Source organism: Boleophthalmus pectinirostris, unplaced genomic scaffold, assembly GCF_026225935.1.
Source record: "Boleophthalmus pectinirostris isolate CB_2022bp ecotype Guang Dong unplaced genomic scaffold, ASM2622593v1 HiC_scaffold_13, whole genome shotgun sequence".
Lineage (NCBI taxonomy): Eukaryota > Metazoa > Chordata > Actinopteri > Gobiiformes > Gobiidae > Boleophthalmus > Boleophthalmus pectinirostris.
In genome coordinates, this window is record NW_026571036.1 from 21500016 (window position 1) to 21519152 (window position 19137).

At 38.8% G+C, this 19137-nt stretch overlaps 1 protein-coding gene and 1 long non-coding RNA gene across 2 annotated transcripts; both read left to right on the forward strand.

Moving 5' to 3' along the window:
- Window positions 1-1954: 1954 nt before the first annotated feature.
- On the forward strand, window positions 1955-3149 carry LOC129407721 (uncharacterized). The gene is made up of 3 exons (XR_008631692.1): window positions 1955-2103; window positions 2179-2210; window positions 2672-3149. It is a non-coding gene; the product is annotated as an uncharacterized LOC129407721 (long non-coding RNA).
- A 1951-nt stretch (window positions 3150-5100) lies between these two features.
- On the forward strand, window positions 5101-18209 carry txlnba (taxilin beta a). Its single transcript, XM_020941642.2, is given in 12 exon segments — window positions 5101-5127; window positions 7527-7714; window positions 8138-8204; window positions 8829-8914; window positions 9002-9172; window positions 9789-9983; window positions 10078-10197; window positions 11729-11803; window positions 14241-14333; window positions 16316-16411; window positions 17083-17406; window positions 17408-18209. Coding segments are annotated over 11 exon segments (1971 nt in total). The 5' UTR covers window positions 5101-5127; window positions 7527-7534; the 3' UTR covers window positions 17972-18209.
- Window positions 18210-19137: the final 928 nt, after the last annotated feature.

A 19137-nucleotide genomic window follows, 5' to 3' on the forward strand; every position in this document is an offset into this window, starting at 1 on the left:
TATGGGACATACATTATTAAAAACAGATAGAGCCATGTTTAGATTTCTTCATTTTGTTGACATAATAGAAAATACAGAGGAGATTTTTGGATATGTTTTAGTATTAGAGTAAACTAGAAAAAAAAATCAAATTTTTGGAAAACAAAAATAATAATAATATGTCAAAATCTGTCAAAATCTGTCAAAATTGTGAAAGTTTGGTGTATGTAGGTGTTATAGTTCATCCTTATGTGGAAGAAATAATAAATAAATCTGAGAAGAAGCTACAGAAGTCCATTTAAACCTGCTGATGTAAGTTGATTAAATGAAATAATAATAATAAAAAATATATATATGGACAGAATGGATAAACAACAGTGTCTGGACTTAAAATGGTAAATGAGTCAGGCTTTCTCAGGCAAACTTTCTTTGAATGCACCGTAATCAAACTCAACAGATAAATTCAATGAGCTGATACCAATTACTACATAAACTACACTCTAGAGTTGCAATTTTAGAGTTATAATTCTCTTGAGTTCCTTATCCCCAGTAAAATCATTTTGTCATAAACTTGTCACTCATCATGTCAGATACAATATTTGACAGTTCTGCTGGTCTGTTCTCCTCACATCAGCTCGGTGTGTTTTACAGACTCTCAGAACATGAGGCTGGTGCGTGGGGCCGGCCCTTGTGATGGAGATCTACAGATCAAACATTTGAACCAGTGGGAAGATGTGGCCTTCTCTGAGTTCACTATGAAAACAGCAGATGCACTTTGTCAGTATTTGAACTGTGCCTCTGTGGTGTCTCATGAGAGAAGGACCAGTAATACTCATGCAGCAGTGCAGATTAACCTAGACTGTGTCAAATATACAAAAACTCACTGTGTGCAGAAAGTCAATGTGTCCACCCAATATTACTATGGAATCAATTGTTCAGGTAACACATGATCTGACTTCATTGCTGCTTATTTTAACCACTGAATGTGATAAAGTGTGCTGTGTCCAGAGTCCACTCAGCTGGTTTCTGGACCCAGGAAGTGCTCCGGATCACTGGCAGTCTTCCTGAACGAGACCTGGAATTTGGTCTGTCGGGAGGACTTTGGCCTGAAGGATGCAGAGGTGGCCTGCAGGCAGTTGGGCTGTGGAGCTCCTAATGTCCTCCAGGGGGCATCCTATCACTCCAAAAATATGAGGATGAGGCAGACGTTCCAGTGTGAGGGCCATGAATCTGTTCTGACGGACTGTCCCAGGTCCAGTTCAGCTGACAGCAAATGCCCATCTAGAAAAGCTGTGGTCTTGAGCTGTTCAGGTAAAAACTCTTTCTTCTATTCACCTTATACTGGAGGTTGCCTTGTGAGAAACCACTTTTATTCTGATGTGTTTGCTGGGTTAACTTAATAGTTTCCATCTTAGGCATCAGCTCGAACCACATCCTGTCCACAATATCCTCCTTGATACGGTGCCAGTTTGCTTTCAGACATACTGTTTCTTTTTATATGACCCACCATGTTTTTTGTTTTTTTTAGTTTTTTTTAATGAAACAACATTATAACATAGATCATAAAATAGTGTAATCTGGGCCCTTTGAATGATTCACCACAATGAACATGTCGTTTAGTGGTGTTTAGAGGCAAAAGTAGGCGGGGCAGAATAGGGTGAATAACTTTGTGTTGTATGTGCACAGAGCTGATGAGGCTGGAGGGGGACTCTGATGGCTGTGCTGGGACACTGCAGATGAGACAGAGAGGACAGTGGAGACCTGTGATGGTGGATCTAGAAGGACTCCCGAGGGTCGCAGAGGCTGTGTGTCCTCTCCTGGACTGTGGCTCTGTTGTGTCATTTCACTTTACCAGTTTCTTTCATTATGAACCTGTTTGGATTTTGTCAAATACATGTACAAGAAAAACAAGTGACCTTAGACAGTGTGTCTATGCAGCTGGCTCCCTCTATAAAACCGCAGTCTACATGGAGTGTTCCGGTAATGCCATTCTCAAAGAGCGAGGCCAGACTTATGAAGCAATTCTTCTTCTCCAGTTGCAGTGGCTGGTCCCTGTTAATATGGTCTTCATTATTGGAGTTATCGTACTGATTGTCTACAAAAGGAAGAAAGCTTCAATGAATGGTTTGATAATCTACATCCTCCTATTTACTTACTGTCACACTAAGTCTAAATTGCATGTGCTCTTTTTAACCACAGAAACAACAAACTCCCGACCAACCAACCCTGAGGTGAGTACACAACAGTATAAAGCTCCACTCTCACATAGTTCTTAGAAAATTGCTGGGTACAAAATATCAGATTCCTCAGGAATGACCCCCATTCACAGATGCACTCAAATGTCCCAGAACATTGCTGGGTCTGCTCTGTCCACACATAAACTGGCATTTGGCTTGCTGGGCTCTCTCAGAGATCAAAATACTGCTGCATCAGCATAACCACAAAACGCAAAACAGTGATACTGGCAATGTTCTGGCCTTATTCACACATAACCCTTCCTTGAATATTCCACGTAATTTGACTGGATAATTGCCAGGTCAAAACTCCAGTCAAATCAGCTTGGATTGTGTTCATACATGACCTGCTCTGCTAAGTAAATTTTCTGATCAGGGTGCAGGTGTGACTGGGGTTATGTTTTCACTATGAAGTTTATCGAGACTAACATACATCTATAACACAAATCTTTTGTCAGAACGTGATATGCAGCAACACTTCTGTGTATGAAGACAACACCTACCAGAGCCTTGAGATGGGCACCATGGAACCGGAGTACAACCAGCTATAACTCTTTTACATAAAACATAAATCAAACAAATAAATCCAACAAAATACCATTTAACTTCAAAATAAATGTTCTTATTTCAACCAACTGTAAATAAAGATGTGCTAAATAGATTTAGACACTTTGGAGCGTAGAAACTGGGCATTGACATGGTAATGGAAGGCTATTGGTTCTGTCTATATCCATGGTTTTCAGAATTATGAAAAATTAGGATGTTGCCGTGGCAATTAACCATTTAAAACTCTTAAAACTCTTTTTTGAGCAGGAAAAAGCCCTCAAAATGTTGAAAAATGTTGTAACAGGAACCTGAAAGTGAATAGTAGAGATCAGATGTAATAGATAACCTTATGTCATGCCAGTCACTATTTCATATTTGTACTTGTTTGTCCTTGCCTTCTTCTTGTATAAAGCAGAGATTTTGTATTACAATATTTCTAGATTAAATTTTTACTTATAGGTATACATTTATAAAATTATGCCTCTTGCCTTTTTTGCTACTTATTTTGATTGTATTATTACCATTTATATTGTTGCTTTTTGTTATTCTAACATATTGTAATGTCTGAGCTAATAATTTCGATTATGAATCAGTGAAGTTTGTCTAAGTCTATATCTCTACCTCATTTACACCAACTCTGTTATGTGAGATGTGCACCTGCTGTATGACAATTTCACACATTCCAACTGAGTACACTGAGAATGTGCATCAGTGATCCATCTGGTTATTATAATTTTATTTTATTTTTTAAAAACACATTCAGGGTATTGCACTTGTATAAAACAGCATGTTTAACTACATGTCTGATAACACTGTGGGGTGACACAGTCATGTTTCCCCACGGTGCTATCTTGTGTGCATGTAGCTTACCTGTACTTTAGAAGACTCACCTCAGCTGGGTGTGAGCTCTCCTCTCCTCCAGTGCTCTCCCTCTCCTCCTCAGCTCATCCTCTACTTCTCTGGCCTCTCCTCCTCTTCTTTTATATTTGCGGTTATTCTTTGTAATTCCACAAGCCGACATGAATGCCTTTGGCATTCAACAAGTGCTCCACTCCATGAAGTCAAAGTAGAAAGTAAAGCCGTGTGCTGGTAGGCGATGTGTTCTGGCTTTTGTAAAAATCCCATGGCTTTCATTTATGGGACAAATCTTGAATGTGTTCAGGAGAGACGCAAACAAGAGTGAAATCCTCCCACAAATAAAGTTTTGGCTGGTCAAGTTGACTGATGTTTACATCCGTCTGCATTTTTGGTCTACAAAAATGAATGAATGAAGTGCCATTGAACACTGACTGCTTTCCCATGTTTATCTTCTGTGTGACTTTAAACAGTTGGAACAAAATCATTCAGCTGTGGTATCCACCAAAAATATACTCCCTGCGTATTTTTGCCACATCTCATGCACTTAGAACACATTGTAATTGTTACGGGAGACGCACGAGTCTAAGCCTGGAGACATGACGGGGTTGGTGTAAATAAATCATGCCTGAATCTAATATTGAGGTAGAAATTTTGATTGCAGTGAATTAATTGTAAATCTCAAATGGAACTTTTTGGAATATGTGACTGAACCACAAACTCTATAAAAAAGTGGACTAAGCGAATGTGACGACACCCACAGGAGCCAGGCTCTATATTATGAATAGGATTTCTTTGACGGACATTAGCAAAAAATACAAATAAATAAAAACACCAGGATCATGTAGAACAGGTTAATACGAACATTTTAACACCAAAATGACGAGGCTCACAGCAGCAGTTACAGAGAGAGGAGCATCAATATTCTAATGTAAGTCAGTGGGAGCCAGGATCAGTAGGAGCCGGAAGAGCTGCATGTGAACTTCCTATTTGCAAAACAGCGGCTAGCGCATTTGTTATGTCCATTCTATGAATTGAGCCATATACATTTTTTACAACATTTTTGTGTTTTCATTTTGTTTATAATTTCTTAATTTACATTTCCTGTTTAGCTGTGTGGATATTTGTATTTTCCCTTTAAATAAAGAGACATTTCCTACAATTATCTTAAGGAATTTTGAACTGAATTTCTTATCTTCTAACTACTTTTTTTTTTTTTTAATTAAGGATGAAGAAATAATAATTTTCTTATCTGTGACCTTGAATATATATTACAATTACCGTTAAGATAATTTATAGCTATAGGCCTACTGCTTAAATCAAGAACAGTTGATGGCACTTTTTCTTTTATTATTTTGATTTGTTTATTTTATTTATTTGTTTCGTCCCAGCGTGTGTTGTGATTTTCCCTGTGTCCCTTCAGCTCAGAGTTATTTTGGGGCTCAGCTGTCCTCAGGACCCTCCCCCATTTTGTCCCTGTCCCTCTGTCAGTCCTCTGCTCTCCTCTGAAAAGGTAAGACCCTTTTACAAGCCTCAAACTAAAACACACACAAAAAAACTTTTATAATCACAATTCTAACTTTACACCATTAGTGCTATTTCTTTCATTTGGCAATTTTCAACCAAATTTCCTCAGAAATATTTAAATGCATTATTTTTGTTTTCTTAACATTTCTTTAATTAAGCTATTTGTCATAAATGATTTTACCTGCTGTATTCTGTGTATTGACTTTTGCTGTTGAATTTGACCGATGTGTATCTAAGGCAGCTGGTGAGCTTTTAAAATGGCCGCTGTTGCTCAATGGTCTTTCTATTAATATTCTGCCATGTCACATAACAACATGTCTGTCAGGTTTAGGAGCTTATTACAGTTTTTAAATTGACTTTATTTGATTTATGACTGCATGTCCCAGGATGGCCTCAAAATAAAAAAGTGTAGCAAGTTCAAACCTATTGATATAAGTTCCGAAGCTGGTTTTAATGTTGTTTTTAGATGCAGTGTTCTTTATTTGTGGTTGATGTCACAATATATTTATTCAACATTTGATGCAGAGCAGTGTTTCCAATGCTGATCTATTGTATATTGTATTTACAGGTTTTCAGACAAGCTGGAAAAAAATTGCTATGATTTGACATTGACAAACACTGAAAGACATGGTTAAAATGATGCAATATTTTTTTCCATGGGGCCTCATGAGAAACTGAAAATACCATGGAGGGCCACGCCAAAATGCTTAACTCACTTCCACATAATATTAATTGTATATATAAAAAAAAAAAAAAAAAGCAGTAAATAGCATTGTTTTGAAAAAGTAAGTTCTTTAGTCCATGCATGAGCCAGCGAGTCAATCAAAGGGCAGTATGTGGCCCGGGAGCTGTACAATGCCCAGGTCTGTTCTTGTGTGTTGATCATTTGCAGTTAATTGATAGATAAGGTTAGGAGGTTAGGTTAGGTTGCTTTATTCGTACCCGTAGATAAATTTGCTTTGCAGATTTGAGAGGCAGGCCCCACATTTCACATTTCATTCATCCACAAAACATGTATAAAAACACAATTACAAAATAAAGTGTTAGAGTGCTCCAGTGCAGAATGGTTTGTTCCATAAACAATTATAAGATAAACAAAGAAACAAGATAAACGAGCTTGTCAATATGCCAACATGTCATGAACGTCACAATATGTTGTTTGGGATTATTGTAATCCTAAACACTGTTTATAAACACTATATTACTGTATACTAAAATATTCTGACTTTGATTTCCTCTTGTTTATGTTGATCTTGTGTGAGGTCAGGGGTTAATGGGTGGAGCTCAGTCTTTATGGGGGCTCCTTATCACGTATTTTGACACTATCAGGTACAGTACTGACATGGGGGGTGGGGGCGCTGAGTTCCAGCCTGGCCTTATATGGGGCTCCCAGAATAGTCCTGTGGCAGCTGTGGTGAGGCTGCAGGCTGCTCTTCTTAGGGTAATTATAACTGATACAAGAGAACGGCATGCCAGCTCTGAAAGCTATAGAGCCAGGGTCAACAAGACACAACATGACCACCGGAGAAGGCATTTCAGATCCATGACACAAACAAGCATAGAGAGTCAATGACCCAAGTCAAGTCAGTGACCTAATGACCCAAGTCCCTCAAACACTGGAAACAAATAAAGACATATACTTCATAATTTCTGTTGTGGCTATACAGTATGTTTAGTTATTGTACTCAGGGAAGAGCAGAACCACAGTGACCAGAAACAGAAAATGTTTCAGCATCATTTCTTTAACCTTGTACCCATTTAACCCATGAGAATAAGTGACATCATGACTATAACTCTCACATCAGATGCTCACTCAAAACAGAATTAAACTGGCAAACAGACAAGAATGTTTCCATTTAGCAGGGACTAACATTTGGCATCAGTCTTTACAATGAATGGTGATCCTTGCACCACATTATCCCTCAGAATAACGTCAGTAATAAACTACAATGTGTGTGAAATAGACCTGTGTAAATAAAAGAACGCTGTCCATTAGAGGAGTCCATAAAACTGTATTCACTGCAGTGACCCCTAAAAAGAGGTGAAACCACAAGTGTGTGACTCTGTGCTGTTACTGACAATTATTTAAGATCTTTATATTACAACGGTTAGCTGTAGCGTGAGGTTTAATCAGTATCACCACAGTTTAATCAGTATCACCAGAGATGAGATAATCACTTCCTTCCTCTACAACAGCAGAACAGGCACATCTAATGTGACTAAAGCGTGGAAATTTTTTATAGCTGAAAATTGCTATTGCAAATAAAAGCCACTTAAACACATAAGATTCACACAATAATGTTGTAGATTTTTCAAATCAACTACATCACTGTGTCCTAAATCGACCTATACTTGACTCTACATGATTTTGTGCTCTTGTTCTAGTCCAGATTATGGAGACTTCAGTGAAGGCAGCTGAGGTTGTGCTTCCTCCGGACATGACAGAGCGCTCCCTGGTGGAGGAAGAGGAGACTGCAGCCTGTGCCCCCTACAGCCCCATGGACGAGTTCAGGAGAAGACTGGACGAGATCGTGAGCAGCTACAGCAAAGGTCCCAGTGTCCTCGAGCAACAGGTCTGACTCTGACAGAACCGATTTGGTCTATAGAACATAATGGGCGTTTCTCATACTATTTTAGTATAATTACAAACTGTACCCTTTCAAAACAAACCTATTGCTAAATGATATTTGAAGTTTCACAGTATAACTTTCTGGTGGAGGGTCAGCCCCTGCTTGTCTCCATGAAGATGCCATTGCTTTGCTTGGAATTTTCATTTCTGATTTCTATGTTTTTTGGGGAGGCAACCCCCTTCAGAAAAGTTACATGTTTAATGAGAGTGCATTCGATTTCGAGAGATGACAATGTGAGCTACAGTTGGCCAAAGTAACTGGGATTGCTTCCCTAAATAAGTATTTTCCTTAGTTTAAGATTGTCTTGAACTTGCTACTAACCTAAAATTACTGTCAAGCAATGCCATGTACTGTTTGTTTTCTCAGACTTGGGTTGAATCAGACATGGACAAAAAGAAGGAGGAAGAGGACCACAGTGTCACATTGGAAACAGGTGATGCTCAAAAAGAAGAACTGCCCTTTTGTTGGCTGCTGCTTCAGGACAGATCTAGCTGAACAGACCCTAACAGCTGAGACGTTTTTTCCCATTGAGATAATAACCACAGTTAAAGCAGCTTTAGACCATCACAACTGGTGACATCAAGTTTTAATTCACACCAACAGTTATGTATAAAACAGAATTAGATGCGACGACCAAAACGTATTCTGACAAACACGTAATGAATGTGTCCATTGTCTGATATCAAATCCATCAAATCCTATATCAGACAGAGATTACTGATGTCATAGCTGTGAGTGAGATTTGTGTACAACAGGTGTATTTAAAGATAAACTGGACTGGCTCACTGGATCAGGTCTTAATGCTGTCCTAAAATGAACTTTTCTGGTTAGGTTAGGCTTCCATCTGTATCTGTCCCAATAAGTTCATTAACATTTTTTTTTGCTTAGGGTGTTAGTGTCCAGGGGGAGAGACCAAGAATTACAAGTGTTGGATTGTGGGAGAAAGATACTGCAAGGGGCGAGGTGTAGTGTAATGAATAGCACTACTGGTTCTGTTCTACTGTGTAAAAGAGACATAACTTAGTATCAGTTGTTGTCGTTGCCCATGTCTACACAGAGATGTCACTAATCCAGCAGAGTCTGAGCCAGCTGTCGACCCCCGAGGAGAAGCTGCAAGAGCTGGTCAAGAAATATGCTGAAATGGTATGAGTGATTCTGGTATTTCACCTGGCCTTCTCCACAAATCTTTAAACTCACTTGTGATTGTGACCTGTAAATGTATGTGTGCAGGCCTCCCTCCGCCGCAGCGATGAGCAGAAGATGTGTCAGCTCCAACACAGGTTCAGTCGTTTGTTGGACGAGAGGCAGCAGCTGCAGAAGGAGCAGAGGAACAACCTGATGGCACGCAGCAAACTGGAGGCCCTGTGCAGAGAGCTACAGCGCGAGTACACCGAGCTCAGGGTGAGGACAGGAGGGAGATGCAGGCTGGTGGGGGGGGTCAGCTGCCTGTCAGTCTCATGGAGATGTCATTGCTTTGTCTGGAGTGTTTCACAGTATGGCATTAAATCTGATTGTCTCCATGGAGATAGGCAGATAAACATGCCAAGTTACAGGTTAGATATCCAGAGAGGAAACCCTGCCCAACAGAAAGAATACACATTTTAAGACAATAAAATCATCAAATAAATGTCATACTGTGGAACATTTACCACAAAGCAACAGCCTGCAAGTATGTGGCAAGCCCATTACCAAAAAATATAGATCCGTAGTGTACTTTTAAAGGTGTCAGATCTTAAATCAGCAAAGTTAAAGCCTAGAAAAATAGATTCAGGATTTTAGGTGTCCATAGAGGAACAGTTCACAGGAAACACTTAGGAGATGAAGTCAGGAGAGACCAGAATGAGATGACTTGTATGCAGTGATACTTGTTAGAAGTTAGATCTGCCAGGCAGAAGACCTGGAAAAAGAAAAGAAAAAAAGAAAACTGAAGGAACTAGTTGGAGATATGAACTTAGAGTAGAGTAGGCTCTGATGTAAGACCAGATTTTCACCTATACTATAATGCATTTGATTTCAGGAGGAGACCATTGAGCGCTGCAGAGAGGACGAGAAGAAGAGGAATGAGATGACAAGCCATTTCCAGGAAATGCTGACAGAAATCCAGTCCCAGATAGAACAACACAACGCTCGGAATGACAAACTGTGCACAGAGAACAACAATCTGACGGAGAAACTGGAGAGCCTCATGAGTCAGTGTGAACTCAGAGAGGAGGTGAGAGGAGAGGACAGTCTTGGGTTCATAGTGTTGCTGTATTATAAATAGTGTCTTAATAAATAAAGATTATTCATCGTTTTGTCTTGTTCAGAGTTTGGAGAAGATCAACAAGCATCGCGACCTGCAACAGAAGCTCACAGAGGCCCGACTGGCACAGGCCAACGCTCTGCTGGTGGAGGCCGAAGACAAGCACAAGAGAGAGAAGGAATATGTGAGTCATTTTATTATATTATTACCTTAGAGTTACAGTTTCGATTTATGTCAATATATACAAATTTATTATTGAGGGTTTTTTTTGACAGTATTACTTATGTTTCTCATTTATTGAGGAGACTTTGGGGGTCCGTTGTAGTAAAATTTTTGCCTCCATAGTATAAAAATAATCTGAACAAAACACTGGTAAAATGAATTATACTTCATGCTTGTATTGTCTTAAACTAGAAGTCACTACATTTTTCTATATTTAGTTTATTTAATTTTTTTTTTTTAAATCAGCAAATCCAAAAAGCCAATTTATTCTCCATATATTATATTGAATAAAATGATTAAAATATAGATCACTTGTTCATCCATAGTCTCAGGCCCTGTTCACACTAAAACAAATCCGTGTATCACCGTATCAGCGTATCGGAAACAATCTGTGTCTCAACATGTCGTTTTATATCCACAATTAAAGCGTTCCCTGTCCACACGGTAACGCAAACCCACCTGAAACGCTAGTCACGTGATAGGCTGGTATTACATCGCCATGACGTCCTGATGTCCCGACGTCATGTGAGCAGTAAAAACAAGGAAGTGTGAAGTTGCAGCAGCTGATTTGAGCTGAGGAAAATGGCAAGTGTAAAAACTTTTCGTGGACTGACAACGAGGTTCAGTTGTTATTTAGCGTAACACTGGATTTTAACACGAGCATGGCGGCCCAGAGTGTGGACTGACTCGTTTCTGTGTCCGCAAGCCTTCCTTCTCTACACAGCTTTGAGCATATTTGTTTATGTTTTACAGAAATGAAACTTAAAACCGTATGGCTAATTTGCATAAACTAAGTGCTCAAAAAACAGCTCGCTATTGTGCGCTGATGCGGTTCAGCTTTTGTCGGACTAAAGGACACGACTCAGTGGATTATATGTGATCTTTCTGTGACAGAGGGGGGTTCTGTTAATGGTGAGTTTGTTCTGTTCTTCTATTGCGTTGGTTCATGTTAAACTTATTAGTTATTATGAGATTATACGGTCTACGTGTACGATCATACACATAGACTTTTTACATGAATGGACATATATTCGCATAGACCTACATCAGTGTATCAGCGTTTTCAGGCGTCCACACGGTGCCGGAAAACGGCAGATCTGTACTCAAATGAATTCGTGGAAGCTGGTGGCACCAGATCGTTCCGTCTCTGGAGCCATTTTCAGTTGGATTAGTGTGGATGAATACTGCATTCACAACGAAAACAATTCAAATACTTTCTAGTGTGGACGGGGCCTCAGTACAAAGGTTGTATATTTCATCAGAAAAGTGCAGTCATAAAATTAAAGCCGTATATTTCATTCATAATTGAAAAATGGCACAAAATACAATAAAAATTCACATAATTCAAAAAGGTTAGTAATAATTATTGTGCATGTTTAATTGATTATCTTAACCGTACTGATTTCTACAGCACCTTTATTACTACTCCAATACAAAGTCCATTTAGCAGTGTAATGTTTGGCCCCAGATTGACTGTGTGTCTCTGTCACTAGCTTCTTAGGGAGGCTATTGACAAAACAAAGAAATGCTTCGCTATGAAGGAGCAGGAGCTGACCATGAAGAAGAAGGTAATCTGCCTCCCTCTCTGTGTTGACTGTGTCTGTGGTCTTTTCTTTAGTTACTGGTTCAGGCTGCAGAGTGGAAACTGCAGACCCAAACACTCAGAGAGCAGGGGACTGTCATGCAAACGCAGGTGAATATGTCAAGAAAACAACAATGTAGATACAATAGAAGAACAGTTATAGTTTTATTATAATGAGATTTATAGCCTAGTGAAGTATTGATATTTTGCAGCTGATGGTATCAACATTCCCTGGGGGTGTGAAGCTCACTGAAAGCACTACTCTGTTCGAAGCTCTGTTCATCAAATTACACTAATCTGATCTTTACTTTAACACAATCTGACCAGAAAGCATTGACTTGGTTGGAATTACAACTGGTGATCGTCCCTCACACATAAAATTACAGGTTTTCAGTCACTCTCCCTTTTTGTTGAAACCTAAACAGGACCATGAATGCTCATATTCATCACAGGAAGAACATTTTATTTTTTTTCTTGAGTTTTCAGATTAATCCTTTGAGATAGTGTTTGCTAATGTGTGTATTATGTCACCATCGTAACTGCTGGACATTCTGCCATTAAAAATACATGTAGAACACCCCCCGCTGATATCACTCACTGCAAAGTATCAATAGTAAAATGTATCTGAAGAGCTTGTACTGTACAAGCCATGTTGACTATTAAAAGGCACTTGAGACTGTCTTGTACTGTCTCCAATGTAAACTATGAATTAGCCTGCTTTTATAACCAAAATATTATTCCATCAATGAGGCCACACTATTTTAATAATTCTGATATGCATACTGTATTTGAGGAATTTCCATCCATTCCATCTGCTACTTCAAGAAAATTGTAGCGCTTTTATTTTGAAGGGTCAGTTGTTGCTATTACATCTGCTTTTGAAAGAGATCATGTTGTTTTTGTTGCTTAGCTTATGAGTGAACATTAAACCCATTTTGTTCTATCTAACAAAATCTGTCTTAGTTTCCTGTTTATCTTGTACTATTTCCTTAAAGGGCGATATTATGCTATCTTCAATTATTAATCTATGTTACAGTGTTGTTTCCTCACCAAAAAACATGCCTGGAAAACACTCTGCTCCACATTGTGATGTCATGTGGTGTTTTTAAACTCCAAACATCAGAGGTGGGGACTTGCAAGTCATGATTTGGACTCGAGTCAGACTTGAGACACTATTTTTAGGACTTGAGACTTGACTTGGACTTGAAGGTCAATGACTGGGGACTTGACTCAGACTTGAGCCCTGTGACTTGAGAAGACTTGATACTTCTCCTAAAAATATATATATTGATAAATGTGGTGCTTAATTTTACAGGAACAAACTGGAACATGTCCCTCGCACTTCTGTGTTTATTACTTTGGATGTAACTGAAGTACTGTGAGATGGTATCCTCAAATGTACTACAGTAATACACAGTACAATACAGTAATATACACTGTACAGTAATATACAGTCCAATACAGTAAAACAGAGGGAACTACATAATCCTTCCATGATCCTTCCATTTCAGTGCAGACTACATGACAAAATAACTATTTAGCACTTTTAAAACTGATTTCTTTCTATTCTGACCATAATGATTCACACTAAGATCTTGTCAAGACATTTAAAAAGGAAAAATTAGCATTTATACAACTCTTATATAAATACTTGTATATAAAAATACTATGACTTTTTAAGTACAATTTAGTTTAAAAGTCATATAAATTGCAAAAATCTAAGCCGTATTTGGTACTTTTTTGATTTAAAGACTTGAAATGACTCAAAGCAGACAACTTGGACTTGCCTTTCTTTGACTTGGAACTTGACTCGGACTTGAGGTCAAAAACCTGAGACTTGCAAACCAATGACTTGGTCCCACCTCTTGCCAAACATCTTCACTGCAGTCATTTGGAACGTTTCAGACCTGGAATCTGCCAATACTGAAAATGAAGATCAATGGGAGATGTTTACATGAATACTACGGCTTCATGACATCACAAGGTGGAGCAGAGCATTTTGAGTTTTGGAGATGTAGACCGACTAATGATAAAGGGTTACTCAAACGTGTAAGAATGAAACAAAACACAACTATGGGATGTTTTTGATGAGGTAAATGCATAATAACGTAACTAAAAGCTCACAAGAGTAAATTTTGTGTAATACAGGACTTTTAACACTTTAACAAATAACACTCATGACTACTGCTACTAGTATATTCCATTAAAGTTGCCTTTTCCTCCACCACCTCTGCTAAATATTGAGTGGAATAAAAGATAGCTCTTGAGTAAAACCTGTTAAAATGCATGGGTTTGTCTGAGGAGCAGCTGGCGCCACGTCCCCGCTGCTTAAATTCAACACTCAGACAGTTAAGTGTTTTCTGAACTGAGTGTGACTCTGGCTAAATGCTAACTAATGCTAATGCTAATGTGTTCCTCCACAGCTAGCTCTGTACGCTCAGAAGTTCGACGAATTTCAGGGAACTTTGGCCAAAAGCAATGAAATCTTCCACCGCTTCAAGAAAGAAATGGACACAGTGAGTATACAGGAAATAAAGTTGTATAAACAAATATTTTAGAGCATGTATTAGGAAATTTGACATGGGTGGGGAATAGGCTTTATTCACACTTACCTCACAAACCAGGAAGACGTTTGGAAACATGCAATGATAATTTCCGGCGGGCTCTGTTGTAGTAAGTTTGACAGAATCTGGGAAAAATGAGAAAATGTCCCAGTTTTCTCCCACTTTCGTTATCGTTGGCTAATCAACAATTAAAACTACACCGCAATTTTCATTATTTCCCCACTGACGCACGACTCCGAGCGCTCTGGGTACATGCGATTAGAAGAGATGAGGGCGCCAAATTTAAGATGACTCCAAACAGCACACACATACGCAGTCTTCATTTTACCGCTGATCACATTTACTTCAGTGGGTTTTATCACAGTCGGTAGGTGAGTCCAGTGACAGAAACTACACATCCAAACGTCTTCCTAGTTTGTGACGTAAGCGTGAATAGAGCCTATTAAAGGCCTGATACCTGATTAGAGTCGCGGACATGTTTTGGATTGAACTTTTAGCCCCTCTCACTTAGTCATTTTTGTCATTGCGATATTGCACCAAGACAGAGAATCAAGTGTCTGGGATAGTGTTTGACAGCTGGGTTTTAGTAATGAGATATGAGACTGTTAGATATGTGTACATCATTTGAATACTGTGCTGATACTGTGTTGTCACTGTGTGGATAGTGTGTTGATAGTGTGTGGATAGTGTATTGATAGTGTGTTGATAGTGTGTTGGTGCATTCTAAAGCTCTACCTTGTGGTTAAAACAACTGCTATCTATGCAGAAACTTTGACACGGCGCAGGGCTCATACGTTAAGACAAGCAAACATTTGTCATAGAAGCAATCATATATCCAACCAGCCAAGAAGGTATTGCAGTCTCGTTAAAGCAAATCCATGGATCTATAATTACAACTTTAATAAAATAAATTTACTATATTTCTATGAGCAAATCACAGCCTATTGTACAATGAAGTAAGCAAATACGTGATACAAGACGAGGTGAATGGTTGTCAGAGAAGTGTTACCATTAGGCAAAAGGAGGCGGCTGCATAGGGCCCCCAAACCTGGAGGGGCCCCTAACAAACTGCCCTCAGTGCCACTAATGGCTGATGCCTCAGAGCAATTTGATTTTCCTTCAATATGACATTACATGAGAGTAGTTTACTTTTAAACAATAATCATAAGAAAAATAATAATGACCATATGTAATAGATGTAAACTAAAATGTAATTGTACTTGCAAAAAATAAAACTACTTTCAGTTCTAGTTTTCTAGTAGGCTTCCTAACTAATAAGACAAGTTTCTAATCCATCATAATTCAAATAAATAGATATGTGCATGTTTCAAGAACAATGGGGAAAAAAAAGACAATAAATAGATTAAAAAAACAAAACAAAACAGAAAAACGGTGCATTATAGTGAGGGCCCCAAACTCAAGTTCGCCTAGGGCCCCCAGATTGCTAACTCCTACACTGATGGTTCAGAAAATTATAGTAAAATAATATCGTTCTTTCAGTAAATCTGTAGTGAGCTCCACTTGGGACAGATTAAAATGTGCCCACACAGAACAGGCCAGTCTTATGTTTTTCTGTGACTCTGTGGTGATGACCCAAGACACAGCGACACATTTGAACCTCGCACGCTTCACTCTACATGAGCTCCTTCAGCACTCCCAACACAAGCAACACCAAAAGATACACTAGATGTATCGGTCACATGGCTTTTCTTAACACGATACACACAGTGACACAGCTCGACACAGGGGTCACTTGATGAGCTCGACACGTGTGTTAACGCTTTGACTTGTTTGGCTTAGAAACAGCAAATCTGATTGGACAAAAAAGGTGACAGTAGCTTCAGTATTAGTGTCCAAATAAGCACTATATTAAACTGATCCATCATTACCTGACAAAATGCTATGAAAACTGTAATGTGTTTTTTGTACTGTAGATGTCTGAGAAGATGAAGAAAATGGAGAAAGAATCCACCCTGTGGAAGACCAGATTTGAGAATTGCAACAAGGCCCTGACAGACATGCTCGAGGAGGTAGGAAACAAACAAGTCAATGAAAGTAGGGGTGGAGGATAAGACGGTATAAAATAGATTTGTAACAATGTGACAGTCTGGGCTCGAGAGATAGTTATGTCAAGTGCTTTTTCATTGATTGCAGTTTTAACTCAAACACACGCCATATACTTTTATTCCTCCTCTTATCGGTTTGTCCTATCATGCCCTTTGTGAGTGACAGGTGGATTTAACCCATGGCCTTGAGGGTTGAACTCAAAACAGAAAATTCAATAATTATTTCCTAAAGGCAATATAAAGCATACATAAAGTGTATAGGAATCCTCATGAATTCAAACTGTGACAAGATGTTTTTTGTTGTTTTATCTTTCTTGTGACCACCAGTAATTACAAGTACTTAAAGGTGCATTATGTAACTTTTCTTGTGTTATGGCTTGCCTGTAATTTTCCATAGAATGCCATTGAACTCATCTAGCTTTCATTTGTTCAATTACAATTATCCTTATTGTAAACAAACTTGCCTTTCCACTGATCTGGCCTGTAACTTGGCCTGGTGGTGCCGCTATTTGCTTCCACTGATATAGATAAATTGATGTCACCTGAAAAGTTACGCAGTATACCTTTAACTCTCACTGTGCTTAAATATGGCACTCAAATATATTAATGTTTCTCATCTACTCTTTTCACCACAGAGAACAGAAAAGGGCAAAGAATATGACTTGTTTGTCTTGAAGATCCAAAAGTTGGAGAAACTGTGCCGCACTCTTCAAGAGGAACGCAAAATCCTCTACGAAAAAATCAAAGATCTTCGCCTCGCCAATGCCAACATCCCAGCCAAACTGCTCGGCCTTCCTCCCCCTGAAACAGAAAATATTTTGACCCACGAGGATATCGATGAAATGCAAAGTCAGGACCCAGTACTGACCCAGGACATGGCACGACTCAAAGAGGAGCAGGCCAAGCTTCAGCTTTTTGCAGAATCCTTGTTTGATGATGACATAGTGGAAGATGTGGTTCGACTTGGACTTGGGGGAAGAAGACAGGATTGCGTCTGCGTTTGCCCAGTTTAAGACCAAAAAGGATTCAGAAGAAGTTAAAGATGCTGTAAAAGAAGAAGTAGAAGTATCAACAACAAAGAAAGAAGAGAAAGTGGAAGACTCCAAACAAGAGGATGAGAAATGCCCACAAGAAACAACACAGATGGAAAAACCAAAGGAGGACACAAAGGTTGAACGAGACGTCACTGAAGAGAAAGTTGAATCTACTCCAGTCCATGTTACAGAAGAACATATTGAGCCACAAAAAGTCATAGATCAAACAAAACCTGAACTTCTGAAAGTTGAAGAAGTAAAAGTTGAAGAGGTCAAAGTTAAAGAGGTTAAAGTTGAAGAGGTCAAAGTTGCAGAGGTCAAAGTTGAAGAGGTCAAAGTTGCAGAGGTCAAAGTTGAGGCCACAGTTGAAGCTACAGTGAAACCGCAAGCAGAAACAGCTTCAAAACCAGCGTCCGAAAACTCAAGTGAATCCTCCAAGAAGCAAGCACCAAAGAAGAAAAAGAAGAGGAACAACAAGAGCACTAGTTAAAACTAGGAAATGTCCCATTGTAGACTCTGTGTGTTGAATCCTTTGCAGTTTTTGTGAAGGTTTTATAAGTAAAAGCAGTTTGTCCCAATGGCACTGAATGGAGGTCACTGAGGACAGACAATGGAGCAACTGTTTTTCACAGTTAAAATGTGTGAGGTGTAAAAGGAAGACAAAGTAAAACATGTCTAAAAAGCAAAGCTCAAAATGTAAAAAAGAGATAAAGGAGTTTTCAATAAAGCCATGTGTCCTGTTGTTATTTTGGATTTAAGTGATATATGTGTGTGGGGTTTTTTTTGTTTTTGTTTTTTTCAGCACGAAGAAAATCTCAACAGCTATAGTAAGATCAAACAGCCACTTGATGGCACCATTACCATAGTATTCCTCTCTCAGTAATCAAGACTAAAATGACTTGCACTACAAAATTACTACCACAAGAGAGCAGCAGTGAAAAGCATTTAACCTCCCAAAGTAACAGTGCAATACTGATGGAAAAACACATAATAAATACTTTTCAAGTTGACATTGAGTCTAAAAAAAATAATACTACTGTTAATATTTCTACTTAAAATACCTGTGCAATGAATATATAGAAACAATTGCAATTTTTATAAGATAAATATTGCATCATTGTCTAGTTTCACAAAAGCATGCAAGGAATCACTTAGTCTGATGACAGATTCAATTAAGACTTTTAAGTGACACAGAGGAGCTAACAGGGAGCAGCAGATGAGTGCTGCTTTAGAGATAAAACTGAAGCTGAACAAAAGGACTCTTGAAGGCAGATAAGGACTTAATAAAGAACAGATAGAGAGCGAGAGACAGAGAGAGAAGGAGGGATGGGAGGTTGGTTGAGACTGAAGAGGGCTACAGAAGAGAACTGAGCTATGACCCTGGGGTGGAGATAAGAGTCCACTTTAAACTAGGCAGAGGGATCAGAGAGATTCGAGATGGGCGCCGTGTCCTTACTAGAAGTTCAGCCCATAGGGTCAAAAATACTGATCCACTTCACTTGATAATGACTCCAGGGTTATGGCTAATTAGGGTAAGGCCGTAGCTTTCGATAGACCGACAGAAAAAGATGGCACAGTGGCAGAGTAGTTAGTGTTTCAACCTCATCGCAGAACTTAACCTACATATTAGATAAAAACATTAAAGGTCCTATATTA